This window comes from Pseudoliparis swirei, chromosome 15 (assembly GCF_029220125.1).
Source record: "Pseudoliparis swirei isolate HS2019 ecotype Mariana Trench chromosome 15, NWPU_hadal_v1, whole genome shotgun sequence".
Taxonomy (NCBI): Eukaryota; Metazoa; Chordata; class Actinopteri; order Perciformes; family Liparidae; genus Pseudoliparis; species Pseudoliparis swirei.
This window is the reverse complement of record NC_079402.1, coordinates 3,357,232-3,372,487: the sequence shown is the minus strand read 5'-3', so window position 1 is coordinate 3,372,487 and position 15,256 is coordinate 3,357,232. Positions and strand designations below refer to the sequence as shown.

Below are 15,256 nucleotides of genomic sequence, written 5' to 3'. Positions count from 1 at the left end.
GAAGGAATATAGAAGGGGCGGGGGAAGGAAGCAATAAGCAAAGAAGAAGCGGGGCAGGGTGGTAATGATGGGGGGAGGAGTACTCTACATTTTCTTTTGCCCCATTAGAGAGAGAAAGGTCTGCACAATGCCCCTCCGGGCAGAGGCAGCGTAGTCATCAATCTGCGGGGTTAACGCCGGGTTACAGGGACACACATAATCCACAGAATGAAGCCCCCCCCGCATGCCATTGTGGCCATTACGATGTTTTAGACTTCAACCCCAACCCCCCACCATGCCCTTGCTTCTCTAAGAAGAGTGAATATACATTTGTATACTCTGGATATTAATGCACACATGGATCACACGCTCCACTGCATTGACACAAATACACCTTTGGCTCTTTCCCGGTAAATAAGGTTGTCAAGGTTTCTCCTTTTCTTTTCTTGTTCTCTTTGTTGGAGACGTTCTTTGCCGATGAATTAAAGATGAATTAGAGAGATGTGTCATCGCTGAAAGGAACAAGGACTACGATGAAAAACAATAACCACAGTTTGCTACCACTTCTGCAATGACACACGTATGTTCCCGTCCTCAGCGCTCGTATTTCGGACGGACAAGCCTCCATGGGCTATAATTTGTGGGTTTTCCCCGAGTCGCCCAAGAATACGAAGCCCAGGACTTCCTTTCCCATGCGCTACCCTTTGTTTATACTTCGATTAGCAACTTTAAGTGCCAGACTGGACTAAACCCACAAACCATTCTCACCATTGACAAGTAGCATACAAATGTTTGCAAAAGCAACTGCAGCCTCCTTTCTGTTAAACATATCGTGCTCTTGGATTCAGACCATTTAGAAGTGTATTTGTGGGGTTCTCCATGGCTGCGGTTCTTGTAATGGATCTCTCGCCACTTGTTATGATATGCTGATGTTTCTCAGACGCAGTGAACGAGTAACCGAAGTTGTCAACAGACGATGGGTAAGCAAGGTATCGAACTTCTGAAAGAAAAAAACACTCTCCGATGAGCCTACTTCAGTGTGTAGGGAAGTGAATGGTCTCTGCAAGGCAATTTAGAAAGCTACCCCACCGTATGCCCTCATGCATTCGAATCAGTGAGAGGAAGAGAATAAATTAAGCAGTACGTCAAGAAAGTACCTGGGTGAGTAGGCGGTCAGGGAGAAGTACAGAACGGCTGCGGTAAAAATAACTGTTGGATCAAAAGGAATGACTGAGCTCAACGAAAAGAAAAAGGAGTGAACACAAAGAAGAATGTACCAGCTGGGAGGGGAGGCATCACAGCAGCCTGGATCGGCATCGCTGAGGGTAATGAGCCAGGAAAAAGCTACGGGAGATGTTTAGATGTTTGGAGCGAGTGAAGGATGAAGAGCAAGAAGAAGAAGAAGGTGGAGAGATGGTAGTGACAGTTATCCGCCATCTCCTGGGAAAGGAAAAGATGAAGTGGAGGGAGAAGGGGAAGGGAAAGGAGAGGCATTATGGAATGAAAAGAAGGTAGAGTGGAGGAATATAAATGGAATGTGGCACAGAAGAGATGCAGAAAAAGTACTGCAAGTAATGCAACGACTAAATCATGTGGAAAGTAAAATGTATCCAGAATAATCGATCATATTCCAGGATAATCAGCAGGGCCGTGGCAGGAGGCTCCAGACCCAGCCAGGTTCAATGGACCCTACGAGACGGGAAGTCACAAGGACTCTGGGTAGGAAGTAGAGTTAATGATGTGTGATGGAGAGATGAACATTCATCCATAAGTAGAGAAAGAAGAGGAGAGAGGTGCTCAGTGTATCCTAGAGGAGAGAGGTGCTCAGTGTATCCTAGAAGAGATAGGAGCTCAGTGTATCCTAGAAGAGATAGGAGCTCAGTGTATCCTAGAGGAGAGGTGCTCAGTGTATCCTAGAGGAGAGGTGCTCAGTGTATCCTAGAGGAGAGAGGAGCTCAGTGTATCCTAGAGGAGATAGGTGCTCAGTGTATCCTAGAGGAGAGAGGTGCTCTGTGTGTCCTAAAATGTCCCCTAGCAGTGTTTGGTAAAATTATTCCAGTGAAGGGACTTTTTGATGCGACAGTATGCTCGTAATTTACTTTTTTTCTCCTCTTCTTTTTTTAACCAAATATCAACAGACCCTCTTCCCTCATATGAACATGTGTCCATTAGCCACACGTCTCACCAACGTCCGGCCGACGCCCCTCTCAATACAAAAGTGTGCTGAATATTACACTGGGTGAAGACTGTGAAGACGAAGAAAATAGCAAATGAAAGAATATTAAAATACAGTTTTCGGCTTAATTGTCCAGGGATGTGAATGCGAAATGTAACAAGTACATTTTTTTATAGTGAGCCGCCGGTCACAAGTCTGTTGCCATGCTGGATCCCCTCCATGGGCCCCTCCCAATGGAGCATTTCGATTGGGTCCTGATGGGCAGGTCGGCACCTGGTATCGCAGCTTCTACCCTCAGTGTGTAAATGGCTGTCGGCTAATTTAAACTCAAGGATCACAAGGTGTTTTTTGGAATTTAGTTTAAATACTACCATCTACTGAAGCCTCTACGGCAGCCTCTCATCACACTTTCACTGTGTAAACACTGTGAATCTATTTTTGTTGTTGTCTTGATGGAAACTCGTGTGCAGAAACTGATGAAGCTCGAAGTCAGCGAGCCGCGGTGGAATTAGCCCAGGCATGTTTTAGTTCTGCTCGGTCGGACTTCGCTCATCCTTTAGGGATTCTTGTTTTTCCTTTTTGTCTTCCAGGATTGTGCATTTCTTTTTAAGGCACTATCGTGTTTTTGGCTGACCTTAAACAAAAACAGGTAGAGGAGCTGGCATGGTAGATATCAAAACAGTTTGGGTCGCTGACAGAGGGAACAGCTCGGGTGGCAGCGTCACGTTGACACAGTTGTCTAAGACACGAGTCACACTAACACTAACACTCGTGTGTAGACCCAAATGCACCCTCGACTCCAGGGATCCTTCGAACTTATATTCCACACTCTGGAAACGGCAGGCAGAGTATCAACAGGACGAAGGGCTGGTAGGTTCTCGAGGAGTCGGACTAGCGGGTTAACCAGGGACAGGCAGGGTCGGCAACAGGAAATCCGTCTAGAAACAAGTGCTGGAGAGTCTGGCATAGAAAAGGAAGAACAATCTGGCAAGGTGTGTGTGTGTGGCAGGAGACTATATAGGGATTTGATTAGTGATCAAAGACAGGTGTGTGAACAGGTGAAGGAAGTCAGACTGACGAGGTGGGAGTGACTGAACCACAGAGTGAGGAGCTGAACTGTGACAACAGGTGTGTGAACAGGTGAAGAGAGTTAGACTGACGACGGTGAGTGAGGAGGGTGTGGAGCTGAAACTGCAACAGAACCCCCCCCCCCCAGACGACCCAAAACAAGAAAGAAAAACTAAAACAAAAATCTTCGGCCTCCTAGGGTGGGTGGCGGGGGCCCGGAGGAGGGAATTTGCGGCACGACAGGAACAGTCCAGGGGTTAATCCTCTCCTCCCCGACGGGTGAGTTGTCGTGATCGGAAGACGACTCCTCCTCATCCTCTTCAACATCTGACTCCGTCGATGACCGAGAGGGAACAGGGTTTGGCTGTGTAGCCACTGTGGCCACAGGACCCTTGGCGGGCTGGTCAGGGTGGCTGCGGTGAAACTCCCTGATGAGAGGGGGATCCAGAATGTGTCGCGCCGGAACCCAGGATCTCTCCACCAGGTATTGTAGCCCTCTCCCACGCCGGCGGGAACGAAGTAGGCGGCGAACAGTGTAAGTCAAACCTCCATCGATGAACCGTGGTGGTGGAGGACGCTGGACAGCAGGAACCAGTGGGGACTCCCGAACCGGCTTCACCCTGGAGACGTGGAACGATGGATGGACCTGCAAGGCCCGGGCAGTTTGAGCCTCACCACTGCAGGATTGATGACCTTCAGGATCTCGAACGGTCCAATGAACCTGGGTCCCAACTTCTTACATTCTACCCGCAAGGGAAGGTCTCGGGTCGAAAGCCATACCCTCTGGCCAGCCTGGTAACTGGGGGCTTCAGAGCGGCGCCGGTTGGCTGCCGCGGAATAACGGTTGACCGAGCGAAGAAGCGCAGCTCTGGCCTCAGCCCAGGTACGGCGGCAGCGGCGGGCAAAAGCCTGGACCGAGGGGCAGGAAACCTCCTTCTCCAGGGCAGGAAACAGTGGAGGCTGGAACCCGTAGGCACACTGGAACGGGGACATCCCAGTGGCAGAGCTGGTCAGGGAGTTGTGGGCATACTCCACCCACAAGAGTTGCTGGGACCAAGACGCCGGATGCTCAGAGACCAAGCACCTTAGAGCCGTCTCCATCTCCTGGTTCTTGCGCTCCGTCTGGCCGTTAGACTGTGGGTGGCATCCCGATGACAGGCTTGCAGTGGCCCCGATAAGCGTGCAGAACTCCCTCCAGAAGACTGACGTAAACTGAGGTCCCCGGTCAGAGACCACGTCCGTGGGAAAACCATGAAGCCGGAAGACATGCAGCAGGACCAGCTCAGCAGTCTCCTTGGCCGAGGGGAGCTTGGGCAAGGGCACGAAGTGAGCCATCTTACTGAAGCGATCTACCACTGTCAGGATGGTGGTATGTTTATTGGACAGCGGGAGACCGGTAACAAAGTCTAAGGAGATGTGCGACCTGGGCCGATGGGGCACAGACAGAGGTTGCAGAAGACCCGCAGGAGCCTGGTGAGATGGTTTATGCTGGTTGCAGACAGGGCAGGCGTTGACGAACTCCCGGGTACGCTGGCTCCCGGGGTGGCAGGTGAGTCTGGAGTTATGGGCCCACTGGAGGACATCAGACCTCAAGGTCTGAGGGACAAACAGGCGATCAGGAGGACAGGAGCTAGGACCGGCCTGGTCCTCCAGGGCGGCCTTGACTCTCTCCTCTATCTCCCAGGTGATCGAGGCAACCAAGACGGGGGCAGGAAGGATAGTATCCTTGCAAGGGGTGGAATCCCCCTTGTCCCCACACTGGCGGGACAGGGCGTCCGGCTTGACGTTGCGGGTACCGGGCCTGTCACAGAGAGAAAAATTGAATCGGGTGAAAAACAGAGACCATCTGGCTTGCCGAGAGTTCAGTCTCTTGGCGGACTGAATGTACTCCAGGTTCTTGTGGTCAGTCCAACACAAAAAGGGCAGACTGGTCCCCTCCAGCCAGTGGCGCCACTCCTCGAGGGCCAGCTTCACAGCAAGCAGCTCCCGGTTACCCACATCGTAGTTTCTTTCAGCAGGTGCGAGCCGCCTACAAAAGAAGGCACAGGGATGGAGCTTCTGGTCATTAGCAGCCCGCTGAGATAGGATGGCCCCCACCCCCACATCGGAGGCGTCCACCTCCACAACAAACTGTCTCTCTGTGTCAGGAACTTGGAGGATGGGGGCAGAAGTAAACCGGGCCTTAAGGTTCTGGAAAGCCTCCTCAGCCGAGGATGACCACTGGAACTGCACCTTGGATGAGGTCAGGGCTGTGAGTGGGGCTGCTACGGTGCTATAGCCACGGATAAACCTCCTGTCGAAGTTCGCGAATCCCAGGAATCGTTGCAGCTGTTTACGTGAGTCAGGAATGGGCCAGGACGTAACAGCTAACACCTTGGCAGGATCCATCTCCACGATCCCCAGTCCCACGATGTACCCCAGGAAGGAGACTGAAGAGACGTGGAATTCGCACTTCTCTGCCTTAACGAACAGGGCATTCTTCAGGAGGCGTTGGAGGACTGCTTGAACATGGTGAACGTGCTCCTCTCGGGACTTAGAGAAAATAAGAATGTCGTCTAGGTAGACAAACACCTGCTTATTCAACATGTCTCTTAGCACATCATTCACTAGGGCCTGGAAAACGGGCGGGGCATTGGTGAGACCAAAGGGCATAACCAGGTATTCGTAATGTCCGGTGGGGGTGTTGAAAGCTGTCTTCCACTCATCACCCTCTCGGATCCGGACCAGGTGATAGGCGTTACGCAGGTCTAGCTTGGTGAATATGGTAGCCCCTCGCAGCAACTCGAAGGCAGAAGAGATGAGTGGAAGTGGGTAGCGGTTTTTAATGGTAATGTCGTTGAGGCCCCTGTAGTCAATGCAAGGCTTCAGTGACTTGTCCTTCTTTCCTACGAAGAAGAACCCCGCACCTGCAGGAGAAGAGGAGGGACGGATGATCCCAGTAGCCAGAGAGGAATTAATGTAAGCCTCCATGGCCTCCCTCTCAGGAGCAGATAAGGAATACAGGCCACCCCTGGGTGGAGTGGTACCCGGTTGCAGGTTAATGGCACAGTCGTAGGGTCGATGTGGAGGCAGAGATGAGGCCTTGACCTTACTGAATACCTCCCGATAGTCATGGTATTCAGTAGGCACCCCCGACAGGTCCAAAGCCGAGCTGGGGCCGGCTGACTGCCGAGGTGCAGCACCCTGTTTCAGGCAAATCAGGTGGCAGGATGAACTCCATCCCAGGATGGCTCCTGTGGCCCAGTCAATGTGGGGGTCATAATCCGCCACTGTCCGGTCTCCCTGACGCAGTTCCACCAGTCCCCCGGTGGGATCCGGGCCCTTGGAGACAAACCCGAACACCTTGCGTAGCTCCGCCGAAAACCGCGGGAACGAAGAACAGGCTGGCGTGCGTCTCTCCCATTCAGCGGTACCCCACAAACGTGCCCTGCCGGACAGGTGATTTATGGTAAAGGCTACCTTAGCCTCCTCCGAGGCAAACGTGTACGGCTGCAGGGAAAACAAGATGGAGCAGTTGGTGATGAACGGATTGCAGCCCTCAGGTTCTCCAGCATAGCGCTCTGGGGTTCCCACGCGGGGCTCGTGTGCTGGAGCAGACAGCGGAGAGACAGGAGGCGTAGCTGAGGCAACCTGCTGGGTCAGGACAGTAGTGAGCTGTTGCACCTGAGCTGTCAATGCCGACATAGCCCGCTCCTGGGCTGCTGCCGACTGACGCCCCTCAGCGGCGAAGCTGGCCATCTGCGCCTCGTGCTGCTGTAGAGCCCTCGATCCTCTCGAATCGGCTCGCCGGTGCAGGAGTCTGTGCTGGGTCCATGACGGGCCAGATTGTAATGTAACGACTCGTGTGTAGACCCAAATGCACCCTCGACTCCAGGGATCCTTCGAATTTATATTCCACACTCTGGAAACGGCAGGCAGAGTATCAACAGGACGAAGGGCTGGTAGGTTCACGGGGAGTCGGACTAGCGGGTTAACCAGGGACAGGCAGGGTCGGCGACAGGAAATCCGTCTAGAAACAAGTGCTGGAGAGTCTGGCATAGAAAAGGGAGAACAATCTGGCAAGGTGTGTGTGTGAGGCAGGAGACTATATAGGGATTTGATTAGTGATCAAAGACAGGTGTGTGAACAGGTGAAGGAAGTCAGACTGACGAGGTGGGAGTGACTGAACCACAGAGTGAGGAGCTGAACTGTGACAACAGGTGAAGAGAGTTAGACTGACGACGGGGAGTGAGGAGGGTGTGGAGCTGAAACTGTGACACACTCAATGTAAGTCTCCCTCTTTGAATGTGTCCTCCGTTCTCTACTTTAGTATATTACATGTTATTTAACAACAAGATTCAAGGAAGTAACATTTCTTCAAGAAAGCCAAACTACAAAAATACCATAAGTAATACCATCAGTAATACCATAAATAACACCATGAGTAATACCATGAGTAATACCATCATTAATACCATGAGTAATACCATGAGTAATACCATGAGTAACACCATGAGTAATACCATGAGTAATACCATCAGTAATACCATGAGTAACACCATGAGTAATACCATACGTAATACTATGAGTAACACCATGAGTAATACCATCAGTAATACCATGAGTAATACCATCAGTAATACCATGAGTAATACCATCAGTAATACCATCATTAATACCATGACTAATACCATGAGTAATACCATCATTAATACCATGAGTAATACCTTAAATAATACCATGAGTAATACCATGAGTAATACCATGAGTAATACCATCATTAATACCATGAGTAATACCATGAGTAATACCATCATTAATACCATGAGTAATACCATGAGTAATACCTTAAATAATACCATCCGTAATACCATCAGTAATACCATGAGTAATACCATCAGTAATACCAGGGGTCCCCAAACTTTTTCCTGTGAGGGCCAAATAACTTTTCCCTTCTCTGATGGGGGGCCGAGGTCAGTTTGTAACAGAAAAAGTGTGACGGGGGGGGGGACGTCGAGACGTTCTGCTGTCCTGGCTCCTCATTGGTGGAGCTCAGTCTAGATGTCGTGGTGCGATCAGCTCGAAGTGACGGAGTCACGAGTCGCTTGGCTGATGCCGAGCAGAGTGAACCTGCCAGGCTGCGCTTTAGAATTGTTCAAGCAAAACAATTGACTGTCACCAATCTGTGTTTCTCCTCCTAACAGCTGATGTCCGGCGCCAAGAGCTCCACGCTGTCTCACCTCCAGGGTGTCAAATGCTGCGGCTTCGGAGCCTCGGTAGCGACGCTCGGGGCTCCCTGTGGTGTCTGTACGAGCCCCGGCCTTCGACTGACGCCAACGTCAATAAACCCATTTGCCTCCTGTTTTATTCTTTTATGCTCAAGAGTTTGTTTGGGAATTTGAAAAGTCCTTACGTGAAGCTCCGCCACCGAGTCACATAACGTTAGCTCTGAAGCTCGAGTTACGCTACAAAGCTATTCATTCTTTTGTAAATAATTCATTATTTGTTGCTTGAACATTTATTTTCTTCCCTTTCTATACTCGTATAAAGTATACTGACGGACAGATATGCCATGTTCTAACCCAAAGAGGACACAGTGGATGTAGACCACCACTAGACCTGTCCAGTGCTGGTCTCTACACACACACTGCTGCGACCTCACGTCTCCGCTTCAGCATGCCGGCTTACACAGAGACACGGGCGAGACATCAAAGATGAGATCGTCAAAGTTGGCTCAGGCTTATGAGTTGAGGGTGTGTGTTTACGTTGATGAACTATAGCGGGAAAAACCCAATAAAATGAATGAATACGACGGACTAACCGGTCCAGGTGAGCCGCTCCGTGGTCACAGTTCTGTGATGGGTAGCTCCCAAGTGTGAATGTGTGTCTTTATGTGAATGATGAACACAAAACACAGACTGCAAGAATCCACACAAAGGGCTCGATCACACCTCTCAGAAACGCGTCGCCCGCAAAACCATTGATTCCCTACGGTACGGCGCCACTTTCAGACGCGCCTTTTAAATGCCACGCAGTTTTCTTGCGTTTTTCAGGCGCGGTTAAAAGTTACAATATTCTCAACTTTAGAGGCGCGCCGCTCATCAATGTCACACTCGGCCAATGCAGCCAATCGAATCAAGCAGGAGGCGGGCTTTCCTTCCTGTTTTCCCGACGAGAACCTCATATTACAGGACAAAGACCTCCCGCCACACCAAAAGTGTTTTCCCGTCGGCAGTTGGGCTCATCAATAGAGCCCGGGTCCCCCACTGACTGACTGTCACCCCCAGGACTACCTCCTCTTCTTCCTCCTTCCTCTCTCCTCCTTCTTCCCCCTCCTTCCTCTTCCTCCTCCTCCTCCTCCTCCTCCTTCTTCTTCTTCTTCTTCTTCCTCCTTCTCCTCCTCCTCCTTCTTCCCTCCTGGAGGCCTCCTCCACACACATGCCACTTTAACATGCACTTTAACTTAAACACACGTCACTTGAAACACACACCTAAACACTTTAACGTTATTTGTTGTCCGAGCACTTTATCTTTATCTTTATCTTATACTTAAGTTCACTGTTGCTGTCGCGTTGATTGTTGTTCGTCATGTCTAAATGTTGCACCTTCCGCCAAAAAAAATTCCCCGTTTGTGTAAACATTCCTGGCAATTAAACGGTTTCTGATTCTGATTCTGATTCTGAAATTAGCGGTATTTAATGACGAAGAGCTTTATAATCCTAAATCTAAACACGACTCAAACTGACTCCTGCTCGGTCGGAAGTGAAACTGAAAGCCTCGCCATCGAGACACAATTCGCGGAATAGATGCTGGTATTCGCCGTACTCTTTCCTTTCTTTTTTTAAATATCTTGAACCCAAAATCAACGGTTGGTTGCGCATGCAGGTCCGCTCCACAGGTGCGCCGCACTGTTTTGCCCGGCGTATTTTTGCCTAGTTTGCTTTTTAGAGTTGCGTCTGGTGTGATCGAGCCCTTATAGAACATTCCTGAACATCTCTTGGGTGCATACAGACTCACGTTGTAGAGGATGTCCACCCATCCCTCCATCGTGATGCACTGGAACACCGTGAGCACCGCAAACAGGATGTTGTCAAAGTTGGTGATGCCAAAGTTGGGTCCGGTCCAGTACTCCCTGCACTGGGTCCCATTGGGACAGGTCCTGGCCGGAGGCTCCAGACCACAAGGCCAGTCTGCTGCTCTCTCACCTGGAAAGAGAGACAATGAGTTGGGATTTCCATATTCATGTTTTCAGATGGCTTTGACTTAAACTACTGTGTCTATTTGATTGGTGGATGAATGGATAGATCTCAAAACAACTTAAGCCACTATTACGTTTTAGGATACACTGAGCACCTCTCTCCTCTTCTTTCTCTCCTGATGGATGAATTGTCATCTCTCCATCACACATTACTAACTCTGCTTCCTCTGCTGATGCTCCCCCCCTCCTCTCTACCTCCATCTGTCTCATGGAGGTCTGCATCGTGGCCATGCTTCTACGAACTATTCATACATTATGTCATATTCATTGAATGTGTTGATGTAACTTTGGTCCCATGACGTCTATGTCTCCTGTCCATCCTGGAGGGGGATCCTCTTCTGTTGCTCTCCTGAAGGGTTCTTCACTTTTTTCCCCCCGTGAAAGTTTCCCAGGAGTTTTTCCTGATCTGATGGGAGGTCAAAGGTCAGGGATGTCCAGATTGTAAAGCCCTCTGAGGGGAATTTGTCATTTGTGATGTTGGGCTATAAGAAATAAACTGAAATTAATTGAAATGTAATAATAAATCCAGTTTCTCCAAATGCTAAAACAAGTTTTGTCATGTGGGTCAGGTCTGCAGTTTGACCTTTTCCCCCGTCACTTTCTCCAGCTGCCTCACCGCTGCTCTGACGTGACCCTTGACCTCCTAACAGTCAGTCATCAGTCATGCTGCTCACGCCTCCAACGGGGAAACCACACAGGTGGCCCCACCCTCCTCAACCGGTTTCCCTCAGTGGAGACCTTTGACCTCCCGAATATGTCATGCAGAGTAAGGCTGCAGCCTCATTATGTCAGTCGCAGGCACAAAGCGTGTGTGCTCAGGTGAAGGCCGGTACAAAGATGGAGAAGGGGGGGGGGGGGGGGGGGGAGAATCGGCTTCCCCTTTTTTAGCTGCACGCTCCAACAGAGCGCCACTTGATATCAGACCAGAGGCACCAAGCCGGCATCACGGCTTCTCTTCTCCACTCTTCAGTGTATTTTGTACAGCCCGATATCGCAAACTACAAGCTCCCCTCAGTGGGCTTTACAATCTGTACACATACATGACGACATCCCTGACCTTTGACCTCACATCGGAGCAGGAAAAACTCCCAAGAAATAGAAAAAAACCTTTAATGAGGAAAAAAGTGAAGAACCCTTCAGGAGAGCAACAGAGGAGGATCCCTCTCCAGGATGGACAGAATAATAGACGTCATGTGACCAGACACATAAACACATTCTATGAGTATGACATAATGTATGAATAGTTCCTATGATTGTATAACTATATTAGAAGTGTCCAAACTTTGTGCGCAGGGTTTTCAGGGATTACCCAGTTGCAGAGTGCATGGAGGGCGCCCGAGAGTTTTGTCTCAAGGATTTGTTGGCACACTCGTCAGCAGATTGGGGGATCAGGAGGAAAAATGAATATAAATGTGCAGAGTATACAACAGATGCCGTGCGCGTCCAGAGTTTGACGAGGGATAGCGCCGCGATCACCGCGCCAAGTTGGTAACAATGATTTGCAGAGCCAGACTGCACGGCCGACATCCCTCTGGTGTCTCTCCAGTGGAACGAGTCCGGCTGACAGGTGCCGTGTCCGCCGGACTCAGCGTCCACAGAGCGCGTGGGAACGTCTCAGTCGCAGCGCGGTTCCTCATGGAATACCGTGACGAAATAATTAAGGCTCATTTTCAGGGTTTTTCCCTATTTTTTTGGAAGAAATATCTATATTTGTTCGGTCTTTATTTTTAAAAGGATCTCCATGTGATTTAGTGTAATTTCAGCCTCTTTAAAAAAAATTACACGTTTAAGATTAAAGGTTAACATTTTTTTCGATATTTATATATTAGTTTGTTTTTATATTAGTTTCTTTAAAAATTATACGATAAAAATTCAAGGTGAGAAAGTATATATATATATACAGTATATATATATATATTAGTTTGGTCTTTATTTTAAAAGGATCTCCATGTGATTTAGTGTGACTTAAGCATCTTTAGATACGTTTAAAATTCAATGTGGAAATATATCATGGAGATCCTTTCAAAATAAAGACCAAACTAACATTATATATATATATATATATATTCAACTAACTTATACTGACATATATATAATATACAGGACTGTCTCAGAAAATTAGAATATTGTGATAAAATTCTTTATTTTCTGTAATGCAATTAAAAAAACAAAAATGTCATGCATTCTGGATTCATTACAAATCAACTGAAATATTGCAAGCCTTTTATTCTTTTAATATTGCTGATTATGGCTTACAGCTTAAGAAAACTCTAAAATCCTATCTCATAAAATTTTAATATTTCCTCAGACCAAGTAAAAAAAAAGATTTATAACAGCTGAGTGTTTGTCAAGGCTCAGGAAACCCTTGCAGGTGTTTCGAGTTAATTAGACAATTCAAGTGATTTGTTTAATACCCTACTAGTATACTTTTTCATGATATTCTAATATTTAGAGATAGGATATTTGAGTTTTCTTAAGCTGTAAGCCATAATCAGCAATAAATCAGAATAAAAGGCTTGCAATATTTCAGTTGATTTGTAATGAATCCAGAATGCATGACATTTTTGTTTTTTTAATTGCATTACAGAAAATAAAGAACTTCATCACAATATTCTAATTTTCTGAGACAGTCCTGTATATATATATTTATATATTTTATATATATATTAGTTTGGTCTTTATTTTGAAAGGATCTCCATGTGATTAAGTGGGATTTTAGCATTATTGAAAAATGTACAATTCAAGGTGAGAAGAAAATATATATTTATTTATTTGGTCTTTATTTAAAAATCTTCAGAAATGTTGAACTTCGTTGATTTAGCTCATAATCTGATTTAAATGTCACGAGGGATCCACTTCAATCCTTCCGTCTGTCTTTAACTAAAAGTAAATTGATGCCTCATGGCAAAGGCAGAGAATTAAAGGGGGAAAACTATTTGATACCGTGCAGAGGACAAAGAAGCTGATGGCTTAAAAAAAAAAAGGAGCTCAAGTTGATGGACAGCCAAATAAAGCACAACACCATGCAAACATACTCAAAACAAATGCCCCACAAAACTGTCTTTATCTAGTATTACCCGCTTATGACTCACTCATTTAGATACACACACACACACACACAAATGTATTTTCATGACTTGTCGGGGACATTACGTATACTTATATTCATTTCGTGGAGATTCACCCTATTTCTAATCATAACAGCATCCAGCTTTAACTTTTACTGTAACGGTTTTTTTTAGGTTTACGTGTAGTTGCAAATGACAGAAAACAATGCAGTTTAACAAACAAATAACACAGATCTATTAAAACCAACAGAAATAAATGATCTCTAATCCAGAAATATTCTTCTTTTTCAAATAAGCCTTTGAAACTGAAACGCGACGTCAACACGGTTCACGTTGAAGGAGTCACGACTCATCAAACACTGTTGCGCCGCTCCGACTCACACGGCGAGGAGCGCCACGAGGTGTTAGCGCTGCTCGCGCTAACGTAGCGGAGAGAACCCGTGACTCGTAACCTCATTAAACTCCCGAGGTAGAATTCGATCAGGAGGCGCGCGGTGCAGGAGCATCCCGATGGAAACACAGCGAGGCCGAATATCGATCAAGCTCTGAGACGGAGAACATTCATCAAAACCAAGACCTGAGGAATGCCTGTCAGAGAGACTGCTGAGCACGTGTTATATAATATATATAAATATATATATATATAAATATATATATATATATATATGAAACGTATGAATCATTTATCAGGGTTTATACACATGTTAACCAATAGATTTCCAGGACTTTAAAACAAATTTCCATGACCAAACATTTTATGAAATGAGTATAAACTTTAAATGACTTAATAGTTAGATTAAAATAATAAATATTGATATAGATGTTTATTCTTTTAATCAAACTGTGTAAATGAACATATGAATATAGCACATTTTCCATGGTTTTATTGGAAATTACATTTATTTCAAGGACTTTTCCAGGCCTGGAAATAACCTTTTTTTATTTTATTCCATGACTTTTTCAGGTTTTCTAGAACTTTAAACCAAATTTCCATGACTAAACATTTTGTGAAAACATCGGTGTGTAAATGACACAAATGAATGAGAGACAATAGTTTGATTAAAAAGAATAAATATGTATATAAATGTGTATTCTTTAAATCAAACTACCTTGGTAAACAACTTCCATGACTTTTCAAAACATTTTGGATAGCACATTTTTTTGAAGGATTTTTTTGAGGCCTGTGAATAACCATTTTAAAATTCCATGACTTTTCCAGGTTCTCCATGACCGTACGAACCCTGATGTATGTACCTGCCTGGTACGTGTTATTGTTTTCCAGCTCAGCCGATTATCAGCGCTGTTGTCGTACAACAAACAACAAACAACAACAACAACACGCTCTCACCCGTCTCTATCCTGAAGCAGGTGCGGTGGAACTTGCCCATGTAGAAGTCGAGGCCGATGATGGCGAACATGAGGATGGCGAAGAAGAGCAGCAGGCCGATCTGCAGCAGAGGCACCATGGCTTTCATGATGGACTTCAGCACCACCTGGAGACCTGCAGGGGGGGGGGGGGGGGAGTCAACAGGCACTTCTGAGGTGAGTTCAGGTTCATCGCACACCCGGGGTTTGTTGTTGTTGTTGTTGCTATTATCATTTATCTCAGGTATGACTCCAAAATAACTGGGAACAAAACAACATCACAACAGTTTGATCAACAAGCTTCTTTTTTTTTGCTTCCAAGGTCTCAGCAATTTTTTTACAATTATTTTTAAACCTTTATTT

General features: G+C 46.8%; 1 protein-coding gene across 1 annotated transcript in view; it reads right to left on the bottom strand.

The window, feature by feature from the left end:
• Positions 1-15,256, bottom strand: part of cacna1bb (calcium channel, voltage-dependent, N type, alpha 1B subunit, b) — a 162,484-nt gene that overhangs the window by 94,256 nt on the left and 52,972 nt on the right. The window contains exons 4-5 of the mRNA XM_056432096.1: positions 14,877-15,029; positions 10,220-10,407 (exon numbers count right to left, since the gene is read on the bottom strand). Of these exons, the coding sequence (XP_056288071.1) occupies positions 10,220-10,407; positions 14,877-15,029 (341 nt within the window). The remainder of the gene's footprint in view (positions 1-10,219; positions 10,408-14,876; positions 15,030-15,256) is intronic.